This window comes from Pollachius pollachius, assembly GCF_949987615.1.
Source record: "Pollachius pollachius genome assembly, chromosome: 6".
In the NCBI taxonomy this organism is placed as follows: Eukaryota; Metazoa; Chordata; class Actinopteri; order Gadiformes; family Gadidae; genus Pollachius; species Pollachius pollachius.
The window spans coordinates 18,592,954-18,614,190 of record NC_136939.1 but is presented as its reverse complement, the minus strand read 5'-3'; the positions used below and the strand labels follow the sequence as shown (position 1 = coordinate 18,614,190).

The 21,237-nt window shown below is 45.3% G+C and overlaps 2 protein-coding genes across 4 annotated transcripts in view; one reads left to right on the top strand and one right to left on the bottom strand.

Annotated features, from left to right (window-relative positions):
• The window catches only part of lrch2 (leucine-rich repeats and calponin homology (CH) domain containing 2), a gene marked incomplete at its 5' end in the record, with an annotated part of 33,037 nt that extends 27,232 nt beyond the window's left edge, over window positions 1-5,805 (bottom strand). For both annotated transcript variants that reach the window (XM_079738492.1, XM_079738493.1), the window contains one exon: window positions 5,568-5,805. In XM_079738492.1, coding sequence (XP_079594618.1) covers window positions 5,568-5,805 — 238 coding nt within the window. The remainder of the gene's footprint in view (window positions 1-5,567) is intronic.
• A 1,639-nt stretch (window positions 5,806-7,444) lies between these two features.
• On the top strand, window positions 7,445-20,336 carry LOC307076443 (U2 snRNP-associated SURP motif-containing protein). Of its 2 annotated transcripts, none has more exons than XM_079737448.1 (25): window positions 7,445-7,538; window positions 8,720-8,849; window positions 9,049-9,140; window positions 9,286-9,397; window positions 9,906-10,015; window positions 10,123-10,190; window positions 10,539-10,645; window positions 10,873-10,937; window positions 11,092-11,257; window positions 11,801-12,000; window positions 12,822-12,865; window positions 13,087-13,191; window positions 13,289-13,355; window positions 13,937-14,151; window positions 14,427-14,589; window positions 15,772-15,851; window positions 15,957-16,044; window positions 16,607-16,735; window positions 17,288-17,483; window positions 17,765-17,845; window positions 17,959-18,025; window positions 18,363-18,510; window positions 18,922-19,032; window positions 19,408-19,583; window positions 19,951-20,336. In XM_079737448.1, the coding sequence occupies exons 3-25, from the start codon at window positions 9,063-9,065 to the stop codon at window positions 20,069-20,071; spliced, it is 2,697 nt and encodes an 898-aa protein (XP_079593574.1). In that variant the 5' UTR covers window positions 7,445-7,538; window positions 8,720-8,849; window positions 9,049-9,062; the 3' UTR covers window positions 20,072-20,336. The 2 variants fall into 2 exon arrangements, with proteins under 2 accessions (XP_079593574.1, XP_079593575.1); XM_079737449.1 differs by having other exon boundaries at window positions 7,505-7,538; window positions 8,755-8,849.
• The last annotated feature ends 901 nt before the right edge of the window (window positions 20,337-21,237 follow it).

Here is a 21,237-nt window from a genome sequence, read left to right as displayed (position 1 = left end):
AGAGAGAGAGAGAGAGAGAGAGAGAGAGAGAGAGACTAGCTGTGCCACTGCTTTTACTCGCCCCATCTCCAAACTTTCCTCTAAAACATGGATCAACGATCAGCAGTAGCAGCAGACCACACAAGACATGCTCTATAAGATGGGATCAGACCAAGATCACCATCAGAATAACAAAGGAGAAGTGGACTACATTGTGATTTCCTTAGAGTGTGTGTGTGCGTGTGTGTGTTTGTGTGCGTGTGTGTGTGTGTGTGTGTGTGTGTGTGTGTGTGTGTGTGTGTGTAAACCACTTTCAAAGAGAAACACAAACACACACACACACACACACACACACACAAAGGCTTTCACAATATACTAGAGTAAACACACAAGGTCACAGGTTGAAGACATTTTCCATTAAGAGGCTGATCCAGGCCGTTCCCCCTGGGCTTGGCTCCGGATGGGGGCCTCAGCTGGGTCCGGGGAGGCCCCTGGCAAACCTCAACTACAACCCCGACCAGGGGCCCCGTCACCGGAGACCCTGCTGGGGCTGAGGAGGAATCATCTGGTCCTGGGGGGGGGCTCTGGGGGCCGCTGGGGAGGGGATTTGGCTGGACTTCATGGAGTCGGTCCATCTCTGTCTCCCTCTCTATCCCCCCATATGAAACACCATCTGTGACCCGCCCCCCCAAAACCAACACCACCCCAGTGGGTGTTTTCCTGCTGCTCACTCCTATAGGACACATTCACCCAGAAGGAACCTGCCAGCCAATCACAAAGCAATCACGCAGCTGCCTTCATTAATCACCACGGCAACGTCCCCGCGGTCAGATTCATGATACTTAAAAGAGATCCCCCGTCTAATTAAGAAACACTGAAAAGCCAATAAGGCGCGTCAGCAAAGCTTCACAAATATGAGTTTTGGAATGAGCTTCTCCTTGTTTACGACCACCACTGGTTTATTACTGCTTGCTGAATGTGGTGAAAAACATGGTCTCTTTATTATTAATTCCGTAGAGGAAGTCATCCGTCTGTAAGGTTGGGCAGAGGTTTGGAGTCACCTCGTTAATTACAATATTACTGGAAAACGGACTGGGTTTTAAATGACTACTGTCTTCTATGTTCAAACCTCAGTATTTCTTTGATGCATGCGATGGATACACACACATATTAGTCTGTCCATGGCACAAGTATTGGTGAACTAATGTGGCTAATGGCTAGCGAGGATGCTAAATGCAGCTCTAAGGGGATGCTAAATGCAGTCGGTTTCCTGACATCTGACAAAAATAGACGCAGTCTGTAAACTTCCCTTTGAATGAGCACTCTGTTCATTCTATTCGGGTTATATTCAAGCGAAAATACAAAAACAATAATTATATGATTAATAATAAAAAATAATTGTCTAATAATAACTGGGATTCTCCATTTGTGCAATGTAAAGACAAACTTTTCACTGCTTTCACTTTTTTAATCAACGCAACAGTAAGAAACATCCTGATGGTTCAGTGGATACTACTTGATAATAGGTTCGCTATAATCCGCATCAGTGACTAAATGTACAGACATTGCTTATTGGCCTTCTAAAGCGTAGCTTTTAACGCCCACACTTTTTCCGCTGACAGCAGGTATCATTTCCTGTCTGGACGCGTTGAAGCCCAGCAGAGGTATGAATGTGAGATTCTGTTTGTTTATACTCGGAAAGTACACAAACACACAAACTCACACCCACACAAACAGATATTGTGGATTATTCTGTTGTTGGAGGTTGATTTGCATCATTAGATCTGTTTTATTTTTAAATTGTCTGTGTGTGTGTGTGTGTGTGTGTGTGTGTGTGTGTGTGTGTGTGTGTGTGTGTGTGTGTGTGTGTGTGTGTGTGTGTGTGTGTGTGTGTGTGTGTGTGTGTGTGTGTGTTATGGCAACAGTATTTTGTTTATAAGACAGAAAACCTTCCGAAAACAACATGGTCTTTTTTCTTTTGGTGTTTACTTCAGCAGACAACTTTTACCCAAAGTGAGTTACTTAAAGTTTAGATACATGCACATAAGCGGGTTATGAGTAAGTCGTTTCAACCTTTTTGGCTGTGAGTCAAACATTCTATTCCTAACCAACACTCTCCAGCCCCTGACTGTCCATTATATTTAAACTCAATTCACCCCCGTTTCCGCATTAAGACCACTATAAAACAAACCTCTGACTAAAGACCAATGACAGAATTATAACCTCCAGAGGATCATCTGGTAGCCAGGGATGCTTTGGATGGATGGAGAGGGATAGGGGGTCTTTGGGGACAGGACCCATATATGCAAAACTATGGTTTCTATGGAGACGCCACTATAGGGGAAGTCTGGGGGATAAGTATGGTAGCCCCTCTCCTAATGGAGGTCACGGCAGATGCATTCTGGGACATGGTGGAGAACATAAGGCCAGGTTGATATTGTGGTCATTGAGCGGCTCTCCAAGGTCAGGTCGTCAGGCCGCGGCCACAGCACTTGTTCCCACGGGAACACAGTGATTGAAGACAAACAGGGAGCAGGGCACCGTGCACATGTAGGTGCACACGTGCACATATTTGGCACACATGTACATGCACACGTGCACATGTACGTGCACACATGTTCCTGCACACATGTACCTGCACACGTGCACATGTACGTGCACACATGCTCCTGTACACGTGCACATGTACGTTAACACATGTACCTTCACGCGTGCACATGTTTGGCACACATGTACCTTCACACGTGCACATGTCCGTGTACACATGCACGTGTGCACATGCACGTGCACACATGCACATGCACACAAGCAGGCCCTTGCTTTGGGAAGCTTGTTTCCCTGGTTTTGAACTGCCAAAGTTTCAACGTATACAAGCACGTGCTTGCAAATGCACAAAGCACACGCACTCACACATCCGTGCGCAAGTCTTGAGCCATTACATTTTTATTATTCATACAATACTTGACATTCAGACTTTGGTTGTGGAGGGTAACTGCCCTCTGGTTATCTATTTAACTAGATACGGGCTGAGGTCTCATTTTCTCACTGAAGTTAGAGCATGCAGTTGATCTATATGTCGATGCATTAGTGAATTTTTTTTCATTTTGGAGTTCTTATCAAAAATAATTTGTACCAATATTCAACGATTTCTGAAGAATACAATTGCTATTACTTTTAAAAGTAATCAGAGTTGGGACTATAGTCGGGACTATAATTTTTTTATTGTTTGCCTGATTTCAAAACACTTTCCACCAGGTACTTTTTCAACTACTACTCAAGTGTCGTGAGAAAGACCAATATATACGGCACGCAGCACATATTCAACAGAAAACCTAAACGGAGGGGAAGGCTTGTTGTGGCCACATCGTCCAGGCTGGTCAAAAGGGCTGAGCCATGGAGCTGCAAGAAAGAGCACACTTCCTGTTTCCGCTGGCTTTTAAAACCTCAGTTGCGTAAACTAGCAAGTGGGCCAGGCCTGATATCTTTTCAAAGCAATGTTTAATTGTAATTCTCAACAGCCATTTAGTTGATATTATACAGTGTGTATTTGTGTGTGCTTGTGTGTGTGTGTGTGTGTGTGTGTGTCTGTGTGTGTGTGTGTGTGTTTGTGTGTGTGTCTGTGAGATTGATAGGGTCCCCAGCCCCATGGGAATACAATAGGGTTGCTAACGCCAAACAATCCAATAATTATCAACAAGACTAGCAGTTGGTTCATTACTTTCATATCTATCTGCATATCATCAGATTGTTGTACATTATACTGCGTTGCAATGGAAACATCCTTTGTGTCTGTAATGAATTAAAGATTTGGTTTATGAAACAAAGTTTTGTAATATGATTAACTGTTCTAAGATATTTTAATAAAAGGGCAATTAAAAATTCAATGAAAAAAGGTATGCATGTGCGGTCGGATATACACAAAAGGGTCTTATCAAATATATCCATTTGGCAAATACTTTGATGTACAGAGTCACACAATACTGTGAATGCACATTCCTAGCATGGGTCGCCCCACTGGGAATGGATGTCTAACCCTTGCAGTGTTAATGCCTTGCTCTACCAGTTGAGCTAGACAGGAATCTGACCACTTAGAACCAGACAAGAACCGGTGTCGGATATCTTCTCGATGAGAGGACGACGTAAGCTAAGAATTGAGTCATAGAATTCCCTGACCACTACAATAACCAATACCCAAAACATAAAAATCTTTATTTCTGCCTTTCGGAAGACAAAGATATAGCATCAAGAAATAAAACATCATATTTCAATTGTACCATATAATACAGTCAATAAGAATTAGTATCCATAATGTTGATGTGTTGCAGCAGGTTAACCTGGTTTAGGGCTAGGGAAGTATAACCCAGTTTTACATTTCTGAATAAAACAGATACCTCTGATTAAGGAAAAGCAGAACATTACCAAACTGACTTGACATTGCAATACATTGCACTTGTTTTCTATTGACAACATCTGTCAATTCAGTGGAGGTTTAACCTTCATGTGGTTTTCCTGTCAAGGCAAAAACTGGCTAATTATGGTCCACAATATATATATATATATATATATCTGACCGTGTATTAACATCCTAAACAAACTTCACCAGAAACGTTATAATAGAAAGCCAAGGGCAATAAAGGCACTTCAGAAGATCCGTTTAGAGTACCAAGTGCAGGACCCATTAATGTGTCTTGATATAAAGCCTGATGTTGGCTACCCCATCAGTGCCTGCTTGCGAAAACGGGCCTGCAGAATACCTCAGAGGAGTGGAATCATTGTTGAGCATTGCAGACTCTGTAATCGTGCAACACCCCGCTGGGAACACGTAATGCAAGCGCGATATAAGTCCTCCATATCAATCAATTAATTTCGTCTTTCCCGTCCACCCGCTCATACCCAGGGCATGCCATGCGGACAAGCGCACGATAGAGCTGAAACTCGCACCAACACCCCAGCATCTTTTGTCTCTCCCTTTGCCAACGATAAAATAATCCGTCCACCGAATGCTTAATGAAACCTACTCCTCGATGTGTATCTCGTGGCTCAACTCTTTCACGCATTGATATTCTGCTCCAGCTACCCTCTTCCAAATCATGACAGGCTGACGGGCGGCCGCTCCTCTGCAGCGCGCCTTTCTTGGGGTGCGCCTACCGTCTTCATTCATGCTCAAAGCTACAAGTCCCAAGGTGGCAATCAGAAGCTATCGGGTGTCCACTAAAACCACCACACAACAGAACATGTGCACCAAACCAGTGCTGCAGCGATTAAATGCACACGCAGGCTATGAATATTAATACCTATCAGAAGAATGCAAGCAGAATGTTAACGGGCGGTACAAGACCATTTGTGTGATCAGGTCCTGAAAAAGGAAATTTCCCAAAAGTATTGGCGATTGTTAGCTATTAAGACCCACAATGCCGTGAATTGCACAATTAAAGACGTGCATTGACTGGGAATGCCCGATCCAGCTGTACATTCGTATTCAAAATACCTCCCACCACAACACGTGTTTAGATGGTTCTCGTAGTGTTAACAGCAGAACCGGTTCTGCTCCGTCCGAACAACCCGAAGCCGTAGTACAACGTGCTCACCTGCTTGTGTCGTATCCGTAAGATCATAGCTCACTCCTGGGTACTCTCTCAGCTTCCTGCCGCTGAGATTCAATATCCCGGAGCACACGGCATCGTCCAGAGCCCGGTCCAGGCTCCGGGCGGTGTGGTGCTGGTGCTGGTGCTGGCTGACTCCCATGTTGTTCCATTGAGCTCCGTTAGAGATGTGTTGGCTTTGTGGAGCCGTTCCGGCGCTCACACCTCCCTGACTAGACGCCATTTTTTGTAAGAGAAATGTACGCTTACAATAATAAGAGATCCCCGCCCATGCGCATTTAGGGCAGGATCCCACGGCGCTAGGGGGGGCGAGGGGGGGGGGGGGGGGGGGGGGGGGGGGGGGGGGGACTGGGAGAGCGTGGCTGGGGATGGGCTAGGTCTGATTTGGCTACGGTGGCCATTTTAGACTCAATTCTCAAACACCTGCAACATTTCTCATGCCTAGAGTACAATTGTTTGATTAACTGATTGATTGGTTGGTCTACTGCCTGGGCTAGCTGCAAAGCCAATAGGCCAGGATATCACCATTTAGGCAAGGCATGATGCCCTTGACTTACTACAGACTTAGGTCACTGACTAACAGAGACATAAAGGCATTGGCCTAGGTCTAATTCACAGACTTTAGTTACATGGTTTGTCTACTAAGGTGCAGGTTAGCACCTTAAGGTCCTTAGTTTATATATGTGCTATAGGTCTTTATAAGATACAGACAAGTCCACTGAGGTGCGTTTGGCATCTCATAGTGGAGGAAGAAAGGGTTGACAACTTCAATATCAACTGAAATCCAAGTAATTGTATTTACCTTAGAACAAAAACAGCTTACACACATTTTACTGATTCATGTATTGCACCAGAATCAAAAGGGATTGATGCTCATCAATTTCTCATCTTGATCTACCTTAAGTCATCAGCCAAAATGTCATCAGGGTATGGCATGGAACCCCAGGGCCAGTAAGATGTGGGAAGATCGTCTACCAACATGACATTGTCCCAGCAAATAACATGTTGTTGTGTTCCTTCAGAGCTCCACACTTTCTGCTCCTCAGACAGTGAGGTCAAATATTTTTGTGTAGTTCTACGTTTCAAGGATACATACCAAACTATCAGACTGTATGGCGGCATGGCGTTGGCTGGCTCGCCATGGCTTCTTTAATAAAAATGAATAGGATGGATGTTATTTGAGATATTTTTAATAAAGAATGAATGATGACAGACTCAGGATAAGATAAAGACATTATGTGTATTCTGATCCTCGGTTTGGGAGCAGACAATAAACTTGGACAGACACAAAGTTTACATGACAAGACAGCTCAACAAATGAAAGCTGAGATAATTGTTAAGTTGTTGACACATTTAAATGACTACTTATTTTATATTTAATATACAGCAAAAGGAAAAAGATTTGCATATGACAAAGTAACAAAATACATCCACCATACAACTGCATTTGTCTCACTATTCTCACACTATTTGTGAATAAGACGTAGCCTATTTCAGACACGTAGATTGGTCTTGTATTTGAATAAAGATGCAGATAAAACTGAAGTAATATTTTACACGGAAGTACAATATGAGTGTAAATAGTAGATTCAACCTTTTTGCTTACTAATGATGGCCTAACCTTGATCCAATGGCTGGAAAAAAAACACGTTACAAAATGGACTTTTTCAAAGATCCATGTAGAAAGTAGCCTTGAAGATGAAAGGGACATTAACACTTATGTAACACCCTATCCTACTGGTAATTATGCATCGTGTTTTGTAAAGATTGATCAACCTTTGTGTCAATTTAAATATGTATGATTTAACATGAATATTAATGAGCCAACGGATGACGTATGGTGTTCATTATAGTCCCGGGCCCCGCCCCCTCTGCTTCAGCAGGCTAGCTTGTTATGGTGGAGATCCATTTTCGGCGTACTGGCGAAAATGGAAATGCAACAACATGACAAACACTGTAAGTTTATGTCGGGACAGCTTCAACGAGTTGACTATCACAGGATTGATTTTTAATAGGAAAATAGGATGATATATCGTTAAAATGCCTGCTGTTTAGTAGCACAACAGGCAGGACAGCCAGGTTAGCAGATGCTAACATTAGGAGTCACCCCCCTTTGAACCCTGTTGGGATTTTACGTTATTTATTTACAATTTTATTAAAGCATTGCATCTATAACTTAGCATTAGCTTTATATCTGTCTATCAATTGCTTTAATACGGGACACACAGGGATGTTGGCTAACTATTATGAGGTGCAGGCCTTTAACCATCGTTTGTCTCGCTAGCTGTGGTAGTCTTTGAATGTCCCTCTGATTGAAGAGATCGTTGTCAAGATATATCGGTTACAATGGCTTGCACATCGGAGCTAAATGCATGTTCCATCTGCTTGACAACACTGGTTTATCCATCGTTCTGTGATCACGGATAGCTTTGTTGGATCAGTCTCATTTGGGTACGAGTGTGTTCGTGCTTGTGTATTACAGGGTGCCCTTTTTTGCAATGTTCAAGGTTTATAAAAAACCTTTTTCTGTCTAGAAGTCTACACCCGCGTTGCTCCCTGGCAACGTTTCTGCATATTTTGTCCATGTAAACACACGCGCGCGCGCGCGCACACACACACACACAGTTAATTTACAAAGATTGCTGCAGCGAGGGCCAGTGGGAGTGGATTTATCTCTGTGTGAATGAAGTAGCTCCTATTCATGCTTCCACTGAGTTATAATCCGATGCCTGCGCGAATTTGCATGCAGGTGTCTTGGCTCTCTTATGGACTCCAATGGGGTACCAGCAGAGGCGAGTGCTACTTAGGCCTAGTGATGCCAATCACTATTTGAATCAATACATTATTCTAAGTTATAAGTTGTCCTGTTGATCACGACTAGATATAGGCCATGATAAGGTGTTCATATCTATGTGATACAACAAAAGATGGAAACCTCCATCTGAAAAGCTCGTGTAGATGCATCTTTATTAACCATTTTAGTGCCAGGTAAGCTTCTTTCTGTTTTGAAGCATGCCCACATGTTTGTTAGAAGTCATAACAAATCCAAACACTCAAATAATGATCATGTCAGGAATAAGGCAGTGTTTTTACAAATACATAAAATATCCCTCATTATAAACTAAATTGATTTGCAGACTTCTCACATTGTGCTGTGAATATCTGGGTGGAGGGATGTTATAACTGAAGACCTTAATGCTTGTGGTGGTGCCTGCGATGGATTCTAGCTACAACTAGCAAGTCCAGCTTATTCATCAGCCTTAAGAGGTGAGTGGTTGATATTCAATATGATCTGGTGGTTTTAGATAACATGGAAACTGAGATAATTCCAAAATGTCTAGGCTATCACAACCAACTAGATTTTTTATGTTCAAGATCGGAACATCCCAGTTAACGAGAATGTTATTTATTTGGATCAATGTGATTGGCCGACATTTTCAGCGATTGACAGTTTGGCTGTTCTTAGTTTGCAGTGTAAACATGGCGGAAAGAAAGGGGAAACCTGCCAGTGCGGTAAAATCACTGACGAAGAGGGAACAGGAGGAGTTGAAGAAGAAGGTGAGAGTGCTTCTGTCATACGGACAGCCTTTAATGTGCTCTGGATGCAAAGCGTCTGCTAGCCGACTGGAATGGTTAAGTCATCATCCACAGTGAGCTTAATGGGATATGTGTATGTTGATCGGATGTGGATGCTATATTCCAGGAGCAAGAGAAGGCAGCGGAGGTGTTTGAGGAGTTCCTAGCGTCGTTCGAGGGCAGCACCAAGAGCGGGGTGAAGACGTTTGTGCGAGGAGGCATCGTGAATGTAACTAAAGGTGAGGACCCCGCGATGTCGTGGATTATGGATATCCCATCGCTAGCACGTGGGCCTTGGGATTAACACTGCCGGGGTTAGGGCATTGATCCCCACTGGGGATGCATGTGAATGTGTTAATGCGTGAATGTGACGCTCTACGCGTTGAGCTTCAAAGGGGAATGTTTGCATCTACCTGTGTTATTGTAAGACACTTTGGATAAAAACATACATTTATATCATTGACAGGACAGGTGGAAAAGGCTATCAGTATTGCATTTTTTGCTAGGTCATTTAAACTGTTCAATGCTATTGTTCACAACACCGTTGCCTTCAAATAATTGTACCACTGCACATTACACTCAAGCAAAAACTATATTTATATACACAAATTGATATGGTTACTTTTTTTCCAATCAATCCCAAATATTAAACATTTGTTTGTAAATACATTGCCTGGTACTGTTATTTTGAAAGTCATGGTGACTGTTATTTTTAAAGTCATTTTTTACTTCATGTTGTCTTTGAAGAAGAGGAAGCAGCAGACGTTTCCAGAAACAAGCTCTATCGACCAGCCGCCAAGTTCAACTCCACACCCCCCCCTGTATCGCTAGCACATTCTCCTGATGCCAAAAAGCCTGTGAGTTATCTCTCCTTCCTGTTGGATTTGGCTCCTTCCTGCCAAAAATAGGTTAGTCCAGCCCGGGATCACGTTTCACTCTAAATGGCTGCCTATTTGATTGGCAGATATTCAAGAAGAAGGTAGAAGGAAAGAAAAGGAGCAACCTCGAACTATTTAAAGAAGAGCTCAAACTGTGAGTCTGCTAAGAATAATTGTTCTGTCTTACACTTTTAATGTTTCAGTATGTGTCTTGGGGCATATAACTTTCAAGACAAAGAAGAAGTTTTTTCTACTTGGTGACTTTGAGTGTAGTCGTTTCTAGAGGACCAAGGCTTTACACTACATAGTCATGCATAGACACTAACGTCATAACGTCGTGGTAACTGAAAACCTGCAATGCCCATGGTAATTGATTACCTGTCATCGCCATGCTAACTGATAAGCTGTCGTTGCAGTAGTAACTGATGACCTGTCGTCACCTTGGTAACTGATGACCTGTCGTCACCTTGGTAACTGATGACCTGTCTTCGGTGGTCAACAGCATACAGGAAGAGCGGGAGGAGCGGCACAAGAGGAAGAAAAATGACCCCGGAGGAGGAGGAGGCGGATCCTATGGAGACCTGGACACACCGTTGTCAAGGCGATCAAGTAATAATTATCATCATGTTACATTAAAACTTATTCCTTCAATAGCTGAAATATTAAGCCCAACATTAGGTATGAGTATGACAGCTGCACAAATTCTAAAAAGGCTTGAAAATGCTACATCAAGTAAACACTAGCTCTCTATCAATGAATTACATCTGTTTGTCCTTAGAGTAAATCAGCCTTTCCTTCACTGCTTGACTGCTGTATTGCTTTCCTAAAACCTACAGGTTTCTATGACGACACTGTGTTGCCCATCACCACTAACCTCTACATCAGCTGCATCAGTCCAAAGGTAACTCCCACAGCAGTGCCGTCCTATGCTTTTGACATATCCTCTATCCAGAGCCCTATCAGGGTCGCTGGCTTCCATGTCATCCTCAGGTTAGGACCAGGGCACGAAAACGGACCCTTGTCGATAACGTTTTATTGATTGATTCGATTGACAGATGAATGAGGAGATGCTGTGCAAGGAGTTTGGGAAGTACGGGCCCCTGGCCAGCGTGAAGATCATGTGGCCCCGGACGGACGAGGAGCGCTGCAGGACCACCAACAGGGCCTTCGTGGCCTACATGACCCGCCGGGACGCCGAGAGAGCCCTGGCCTCTCTGGACGGTACGGTGGGCCTCTCTGTTAAGAGCCTGGCTCACCAGCTGGTCAGGGGAGCACTGCATCGACCCCATTATGCAATTTAGCTCACGGGCCAAGACAACTTAGAACTTGCTGTGTAATGCAGGATTTTAACAACGAAAAGGCTGCATTAATCAACCATTAATTACCATTAGTTAATGCAGTGATAAGCATTAATATGTAACGTTTGCGTAGGGGTCAGGGTTAACCCTAATACTATCAATTAGAACCTTGATATCAGCACGATTACCGTAGTTAACGCTATAACCATTAGTTAACAAGAACACCATTAGTAAATGATGACGGGACCAATAGTCCTTTAATGGTTGTTGCTGCACTAACGGATTTTAATGAATACTTCATCATGTACCCTTGGTGTTCATTGTTTCCCACCACCCCAACAGCTCCATTTGTGTCTCAAGTTTTCCAGGGCAAAGCAGCTCAGCCCCAAAGCGGAGCTTTAAAACGGTCAGTGCCCGGACAAGTAGACGACGATCCTGTGAATGATTTGGTATTGCCTGCCTCCAGGTAAAACAGTGATGGGCTTTGAGATGAAGCTGGGCTGGGGCAAGCCGGCCCGGATCCCTCCCCAGCCGCTTTACACGCCCACGGGGATGAGGTCGGCCCCGCCGCCGCCCTCCGGGCTGCCCTTCAACGCCCAGCCACGCGACCGCCTCCGCAACGACTTCACCAAGCCGCTGGGCCGCTCCAAGTCTGAGTTCGACAAGGTCTTCATCCCTACGTCTGTCTGTTTAGCTGTCTGTCTCCATGTCTGTCTCTCTGCTATCTGTTTGTCTTTCCGTCTGTTTGTTGGACAAGGTCTCTTTCTCTATGTCTGTCTGTTTAGCTGTCTGTCTCCATGTCTGTCTCTCTGCTATCTGTTTGTCTTTCCGTCTGTCTGTTGGACAAGGTCTCTTTCTCTATGTCTGTCTGTTTAGCTGTCTGTCTCCATGTCTGTCTCTCTGTTATCTGTTTGTCTTTCCGTCTCTCTGTTGGACAAGGTCTCTTTCTCTATGTCTGTCTGTTTAGCTGTCTGTCTCCATGTCTGTCTCTGTTATCTGTTTGTCTTTCCGTCTGTCTGTTGGACAAGGTCTTCATCTCTATTTCTGTCTGTTTAGCTGTCTGTCTCCATGTCTGTCTCTCTGTTATCTGTTTATCTTTCCGTCTGCCTGTTGGAGAAGGTCTCTTTCTCTATGTCTGTCCGTCTGTCTATCTCGCCGTGTCTGTTTTCCACAAGGTCTGCGTCTTTGTCTGTTTATCCCTCAATCTCTGTTCATCGCTCTCTCATTTTTTGTCCTTCCTGCTATCTTGTTCTCTATCTCTCCATCTTGCTTCCCCTCTCTCTACTCATTTGTAGGCAGGCTCTATGTCTCTGTACGTCTGCGTGTCTTTCTCTATGTGCAAATAAATAAACAAATAAATGACAGGATTTGGATGGCGTGATGTAATGATAACCCTTGTCTTGGTTGTTCCCTGTGTTCTGTGTATCCTGCAGTGTACTGCTGTTCTCACTCTGCTTCTCTTTACCGTATGATTTGACCACCAACAGACTCTGTCCGAAGCTGTTGTCAAGGTGGTCATCCCCACCGAAAGGTATGGATGTACAGACACCACCATTACTACCTCAATCACCACAAACCACATCACCAATACTACTATCAGCACTAGCGCCACCACCCTATACACAACGTCCTCCATCAGCACTCCAAACTTCCCCACCCTAACTTCCCCCCTCCCAACACAGCAACAAGTGTGTTCTTAATCTGACGAGACGCCTGGTCCGACCTCTGACCCCACTAACCTCCCCCCTACAGGATCCTGCTGGTGCTCATCCACAGGATGGTCGAGTTTGTTGTGAGGGAGGGGCCCATGTTTGAAGCCATCATCATGAGCAAGGAGAAAAACAACCCAGACTTCAGGTGAGGACGTCCCCTCCTCTCCACTTCAACTGACTTTGTGAAGGGGAAACGCACCTTCCTACCGTAATAGCTTCCTTGTTCCTCTGGCTGGTGACAGGTTCCTGTTTGACAACAAAAGCCAGGACCATGTGTACTACCGCTGGAGACTCTTCTGCATCCTCCAGGTGGAGCGCCCTCCTGTCACGCACACTCACTTTGGAATCTGGCACATATTGAACTTTTGGACCCATAATCCATTTCCAGAGTATCCTGAGATTTTGCTAAATCGTGGATGTTTTAAGATGTGCCTGACTGTTATTGCAAAGCATCAGTAACATTATATGAAATATTATTATTTTTGACGAAATAGTAAAAGCTAGGTTTTTCCCATGCATAAGCATCGACTAAATAGTAATGTTTTTGATGGATAGTTAACCACTCAACAATCTAGCGGGTTACTAGTTACACATTAGTTGGTTGGTTGCTTGGTTCGTTCTTTGGTGGAAATAGGTTGGTGAGTCCGTTGGTTTGTTGGGCTACTAACTAGTATTCCCTCGGTTATGGTGGGTGAACTAACTAGTATTCCCTCGGTTAAGGTGGGTAAACTAACTAGTATTCCCTCGGTTATGGTGGGTGAACTAACTAGTATTCCCTCGGTTATGGTGGGTGAACTAACTAGTATTCCCTCGGTTATGGTGGGTGAACTAACTAGTATTCCCTCGGTTATGGTGGGTGAACTAACTAGCTGTTCCCCGCGCTGCGGCAGGGGGAGTCGCTGAGCGAGTGGCGGACCAGAGAGTTCCGAATGTTCCAGGGCGGGTCGATATGGCGTCCGCCGGCCCTGAGCGCATACAGCAGCCGGGACGCGGCCCGGGACACGGCCCGGGACACGGCCCGGGACACGGCCCGGGCCGGCTACGCCGCCGGGGCCGCCCAGGAGGAGGAGGAGGAGGAGGGCAAGAAGGGGCAGCTGAAAGCCGAGTGGGTTTGCGGTTTGTTTTGTTTTCACGGGGAGGGGCCGAGGTTAATCCCTGTTTAAGCACGTGACCTTTGACCCCGTGAAGACGAAAGGTTTCCCAGGAGGGAAAGGGTTTTCACTTCCAGCCAGTGCATTGTCCTTCAGAATTCCTACAAATGCAAAAGAATTGAATGATTGCTGATAGAGAGTTTCAATGTCACCAAAAAGTCGAGGGGCAGGTTGTCAAAAAGCCAACCGCACCAAAACCAACCAAGGCTTCCTCGTCCTCCTGCCGCAGACACCGGCGCCGCCTGGAGGCGCTGCTGCGGGAGCTGGGCCCGCGGCGGGCGGAGGTGGCGGAGGCCATGGCCTTCTGTGTGGAGCGCGCCGAGGCGGCCGAGGAGGTGGTGCTGCTCATCAGCGAGTCGCTGTCCATGCTGCACACACCGCTGCAGAAGAAGGTACGCACGCACGCACGCACGCATAACACACACACACACACACACTCGTTTTAATGTTGTGGTTGCACGCTTGGGGAACTACTTTTGTATTTAGAAGCATTGAGGGGATTGAAATAATGGTGACAGGGGTTAAAAACATTAACATACAGCATGGACTGTATGCTAGGATAGTTAGCTTTGTTACATTAATATTTAAAAGATGCACAAACAACAGCATTTTGTGTATCATTAAATCATCAGGCTGAATCAGACCAAATGCAGTACAATGCTCTTAACCACAGTAGACCACGGTAGTTTATGGCAACAAAAAGGTTAATTGCAAGCTAAGCCAACCATGTTTAAAAATGGGAAGCCCGACTGTGACAATCATAAACTAATGTTATAAATAAACATTTGGATATATCCAGGCTTGGTCACTTCCTTCCTTTTTCCCTGGCAAAACCGACCTGTTCCAAATATAATAGAAATCACCCTACAGGCTGTGTACTAAAGAGTTGAGGAAGGTCTCATTTCTTTAAAGGGACAAATAAAAACAGTTATTACACGGCTCTTCTCAATGCCGTGGAACGCTCCGTTCACTTGCATGGGCCCTTCACAACTTCCGGCGCTGAATTTGTTTGATAATTCACCGTTGCTAAGTATAATTGCCCACTGTCAAGGAAAGTGGATATTTTGCCATCTACCGTATCACTCCGCAAGTAGTCCGGTAACTTATCAACCCCAGCGTACTCGGTTGCTTAGCGACGTCAACATCTTTTTCTGACAATTTCAACACTACGAATGCTGGTAACAAATAAACTTTAAAAAGGCACACCATGTGAAGTAATTTTTTCGTTTTGGCAAGTAGCCGTGTAATAAGCGGGATAATGTATAGAACGTCACTGGTCATTTTGAGGTCATTTAGTTGATGTGAAGTGTGTTATAAATCAAATTTCTTCTTCTTATTATTATTATTATCGAAAATAAGCCCCTTCAGGGAGAAGCAAGACACGTCCGCTTCGCGTCGGTGTCCTGTTCGCCTTATTTTCCCGATAACGACTGGCTTTCTATACATTATCTCTTACTTAATCTATTGGCAATTTAAAACAATGTATTTATGTACAGATTGTTTGATCCCAAGTGAAATCATTCATATTAGAATAAAGTTTGTCTGATCTTTTATTCTGTCTTTCTGCCCCAAAGATCTCAAGGCTATACCTTGTGTCGGACATCTTGTACAACTCGTGTGCCAAAGTGGCCGGTGCATCTTACTTCCGTAAATAGTAAGGAAGCCTTCCCTTCGCACCAGCCACTGAGCAGGATATTTACGGTACGATCATGTTCCTTTTGTCATCGTTATTGTTCTAAGAGTGTCTGTGTGTCTGCAGCTTTGAATCAAAGCTGCTCCAGATATTCGGAGACCTTAACGCTGCATACAAGAACATCCAAGGCCGACTGCAAGCCGAACAGTTCAAGGTAAGGTGCTGAACATAGGCAGGGTTAGGGGTTTGATTCCCACTGGGCCAACCCATGCTCAGATATGTAGACACTTGAGGGTATAGTGAGACAGTGTAAATGAGTGTTCCCCTGATGGCATATATTGATGGTGCAGGGCATTGCAGTCTCGGGTGTTTGACTCATAGCCAAAAGGTTCTGGGTTTGAATCCCAAAGTCAACAGTCATTACAGTTATATTTTAATGTAACTTTAAGTTGCTTCAGTTAAAAACAAAAAGTGGAATAGAAGTGTTATCTTCAGGCAGGATCTACACACTAATGCATCGCTATCGCCATCCAGGGGGTAGAGCTGGTTGACTGGTAACTGGAAGGTTGCTAGTTCAATCCCCTGCTCCTCCTAGGGGATCCGAGTGTTAAGGTGACCCCCGAGCAAGACCCCTAACCCTGACCGCTCCTGACGAGCTGGCTGTCGCCCTGCGTGGTTGACTCTGCCGTCGGTGTGCCAATGTTTGTCACTGGTTGTAAGTCGCTTCGGATAAAAGCGTCAGTGAAATCCCCAAAATGTAAATGCTGTCCCCTCAGCAAAAGGTGATGGGGTGTTTCCGAGCGTGGGAGGACTGGGCGATCTACCCTGAGTCCTACCTCCTCCACCTCCAGAACGTCTTCCTGGGCTTCACCAAGGCAGCGGAGGAGACGGCCGACAAGGCAGAGGTAAGCCCTGATGATCTATATGAGGGGTGACCGCCAATCTTCCATAGAAAGATATAAGGCTGCCCTCGTGTTTAGTACTGGACTCGTTCTGCAGGGAGCAATGTGTGTGAACTCTTTTTCTTCTTAAGAACACAAACTGTCTTCAGCAGCCATATCATAAAACTTGGTGGCATGGCTGGTGAACATTACTTTCAGTCCGTGCTCTGTGGTACATTGTCACTGTTCTGAATGCTGCCTCATTTGTTCTATACACTGAAATGCAATCATTCACATCCGTCTTTAAAGTTAGTAATCCGTTAAACACTTCTACATACTCTTTATCGATGGGGGCTTTGCCCTGGTAGGATGTGAGTCCCGTGCGTAATCAGACAAATAGGAGCTCTCCGTCGCCACATAGACCAGCAACGCTTTGATTTCATGGATATTATTATAGTACATTAGGCTATAGTAGCCTATAACTTCTGTCAAGTTGAAATCAGATTTTGGCATGTTATATTGTGAAAAGTTTATAACTTTTCAGGCCCACTCACATGGCCTGTCTGTGGTCCCCAGGGCTCTCCTCCAGACCTGGACGGGGCCCCTCTGGAGGGCCCGTTGTTGGACGGCGAGGTGCTGGACGAGCTGGACGGGGCCCCCCTGGTCTGGGACCCCCTGGACGGGGTCCCCGTGGACGACATCGACGGGGTCCCGCTTGGGGTCGTCCCCACCACCGCCGCCGCCGCCATGGACGACATCGACGGGATGCCGCGTAGGTACCCATTTCCAGGGATTAACACAATAAGAGCGTTCGTGGGACGAGTATGAACAGTTTAATCAACCGGACCGTTTCATTGATTTGTTATTCAGTGCTAATCGATAATAATTCAATTATAACAACCAGTTCCTCAATGACCTTAATGTTTTCAAGTCACTCCATGCTGCTTTTGGATACGTTTGTCTGCTGATTCAGAGTCAACAAATCTGCAGTGCTAAATGATGTAATAACAAAGCATCGAAGCCTGTTCTAACAAGTGACTTTTTATTCCATAGTGGACGATGGCAGTGGTCCTTTCCCTGGGGTTGCCAGGTCCAAATGGGAGCAGAGGAGTCTCTCAGAGGAGTTCCAGCCAGGTAGTGTGGACCACCTCCTCAGACACATCAGCGCCAACTGACCCCCACACAACCCTGGTCATGTCCGGTGTTGCCGTCTTTAACCAGATTAGATGTTGTGCTTTTCCTTTCAGTCAAGACAGAGTCTAAATGGGATGCAGTGGTGGGGCCCGCCGGGGACGAAGAGGACCTCTCTGTGAGGTGAGGCTCTAGTGAACCGCTCCCCTTCAGTGGCTGCCGAGAGACATCCATTATATCTCGAACATGACTTGAGCTAGAACTAGAGGGTGCAGTCTCTGAGGTTAGCCCGCTAATATTCAAAAAATCGGATTCAATAGTTAAAGCAGGTAATCGAGCTAACTGATGGCTCAGCAGACCCCCTGACACTTACATACGTGCTAGTCCGTGCTAGCATGGGTTAGCTTGCTAATGGGCTAGCATGCTAGCACATACTGTATGAGGAGACGGCGACAGGAAACAGTGCATGCTTCCCTGGCAGTCCCACCACCAACAGCTCTCTCTTTCTCCCGCGCTGCAGGTCAGGCCGCCTGGAGAAAGGCGGCCACTCGGAGAGCGACTCCAGCGACGGCTCGAGCCCGTCGAAATACGACAGCGCCGACTTCGAGAACTCCCTGAGAACCTTCCAGATGTCTGAGGGGAAGAGGAAAAGGCTGAGGGAAATCGAGGCAAGAAGTCGATTTAGCATTTTGTAGAGAGTAATGAATAGATAAGATGTTAAGCCGTTAATCTGACCTAAGCTGGTAGCTCAGTGTTCTCCAACCTGCGGGTCAGGAACCCACTTTGGGTTGTCTGTAATTCATATTGGGCGTGGGAGGTCACGCACTTGAAAGCTATAACGATTACATTATTGCATGTTTTTGATTGAAAAACGGACAAGACAAATATAAAAAAATGTTTTATTTATTTTTATTAAATGCTGCAAATACAATCAGAATCACAAAGATATAGTTGAAAGGTGAACTTAATCCAAAAAAGGAATTCATCCCACTGGAGGAAAGCTAAACGTAGCGAAGTGCATTAAGAGGGTCAGACGCGTGTGTCCATGGCCCTGACCCCGGCGGTGTGCTCCGGTGCAGGTGAAGGTGATGAGGGTGCAGGACGAGCTGGAGTCGGGCCAGCGCTCCCGGAGGTCTGGGATGAGCCTCCAGCAGCAGGTGGGACACTACAGGAGGAAGCTGCTGCAGAAGGTGAGACGCTGACATCACATCCTGTCAACGTCACAGGATCTTGCGTTCTAATTAGCATGTTTCACTTTTTTTGTGGTTTAGGAGACGCTTTTATCAAAGGTGTTAGGGTTAGTTTTTTTTATATAATTGAAATTTATGAACTATTGCTTTATTTCCGAATAATGACCTACTCACTGCAACACTAGCCTGCATAAAACATGACAGTTAACTAAAAAAATCAATAATGAGACAAAATATAGCAAACAAGGGTAGCAGCGGTCCACAATACAAAAATAAAAAAATACACTGAATGCCATGCTGGACCAGTCAGAAACAAGTGTTCAACCAATCCTTGTTACAAGGAACCCTATTGTAATCCTGCGGCTTTTGTTTCAGGAGTTTGACAACGAGGAGGAGCAGAGTGAGTCCTCGTCCTCCTCCAAGTCCAACCGGCCGCGGGAGGAGAGGAGAGACAAGGAGAAGAGCAAGAGGAACGACCACCGCGGAGGGAGGGGGAGGAGCTCAGACTCAGACGACGCAGCACAGACACACAGAAGTGTCTCTCCTTCCAGGCAAGCCTTTGAAATGATGTATATAGTCATTCTGTTACCTTGAGGTCTGTCTCATTTGCTATACTGTGGCACTGCTGATTTCATGCCTAAAGGGCACCTATCGTACCACCTTGTCTGATGGGGATTAGCAGTTGCAATTGGACTTTTGAGGACTCAGAAATCCAAACTTGTGGTACCGGTGTATCAGAGTGTGTAGGTCACAGTTAAAGAAAAGCCCCACGCTCAGCAGCTCACAACGCAGCGACGGCATTGGTGGTTACGTTTCTGTCCGAGAACCAATCAATAGAGGAGCTTCGATTTAGGATTGCAGGAGTTTTCTTCAACTTCTACCTTGATTATTCATTTCAAATGCGCCTGATGTCCACAGAGGGAGGTCTCCGCGGCGAGCCAAGCTGTCCAGATCTCCATCAGCAGACCGGAGGGCGAGGAGCTCCAAGTCCCGATCGCCCCACCGCTCTCACAAAAAGAGCAAGAAGAGCAAACGCTAATGTCTATCCCCGCCCCCCCCCCTCCTCGACCTTTGACCTGGTCCTTCCTCTATGGGCCGGTGTGACTGCCTGCCCCCCCCTCCTCCCCCACTTTCACCTTCTGCCCTTCAAGTTCTCAACGGAAGAGCACACTTTTGTAAGGAGGAGATCGAACACTGCGATGACGAGTTATAAATATTGTTTATTTGTTTTTGTTTTTTTTAAAGTGGATTCCGGAATGTCTCTGCCCGTCTGTGAGGTTTAAGAAAATAAAAATCACCATTGGCAATGAGTTTGCATGCTGCGTCCTGATTGGTTTACAAGTGGATGGTATTCATCGTCATGGACATGTATACATAGAAGCTCTTACGCCAACTTCGCCGCCATATTGGAGAGGTCAAGACTGGCCTGTTAACAAATTAAAGCATTTGTTGGAGATGCAGTGTTTCTGGATAGAAAGCACTGTGGTTTAGTCGTTTCTAGATTCGTTAAAATCCTTTGTTTGTACTCCACATAGATCATACACCTTTGAATAGAAATAACTCATTGGAATCAGTTAATAAATATCAACGTCATAGTGCTTTTAGAAAGAAACACTGCAGCTTCCCCAATATGGCGGCCAATATATATAATATTGACGGGTCGAAGCAATTGGCAAAAGCTGCTATTTCTCAATTTCCCAAGACGTATCGATTACTGGCAGGATCATTATCCTGAACCTAACCAAAACTGGATCAGTTCAATCTCTAACCAGCGTGCCTTTAGGCCCACCAACAATGTTTGATCGTCATTTAGCTCACATTCTACCCAGTGAGTTAGTGAATTCAGATGTCATCGAGGAGCAGGTAGGAGTTAGCGCCTCTTGCTCATGGATGGAAAGGTTAGTGGCCGAGTATGCATGCAATAATGAACATCCCAGTCAACCGCAGCACAATTTGTTACTGTGAGCAGTGTTACACGGGTTAACAGTCCCCGGTAAATAAGAACAGGACCAGAAAAACGACTTGAATAAATATGGACTTCTTGATGTATTTGACAGCAATAATGAAAATGTGACAGAATAAGGACATTCCTCCGGTAAATCCAGGACATGTAGTTGGCTGATAGTCCAACATCATCTCCATTTCACCATTACTCTGCTGTGGGGGAATATGAGAAATCAAAGCGCAGAAATAAGTGTTTTACAA

Coding starts and splice junctions, on each gene's coding strand:
- LOC307076443 (XM_079737448.1), top strand. CDS start 9,063: ATGGCGGAAAGAAAGGGGAAACCTGCCAGTGCGGTAAAATCACTGACG. Junction 19,033..19,407: donor GGAGGAAGCTGCTGCAGAAG/GTGAGACGCTGA, acceptor CTTTTGTTTCAG/GAGTTTGACAACGAGGAGGA. Junction 19,584..19,950: donor AGAAGTGTCTCTCCTTCCAG/GCAAGCCTTTGA, acceptor TGATGTCCACAG/AGGGAGGTCTCCGCGGCGAG.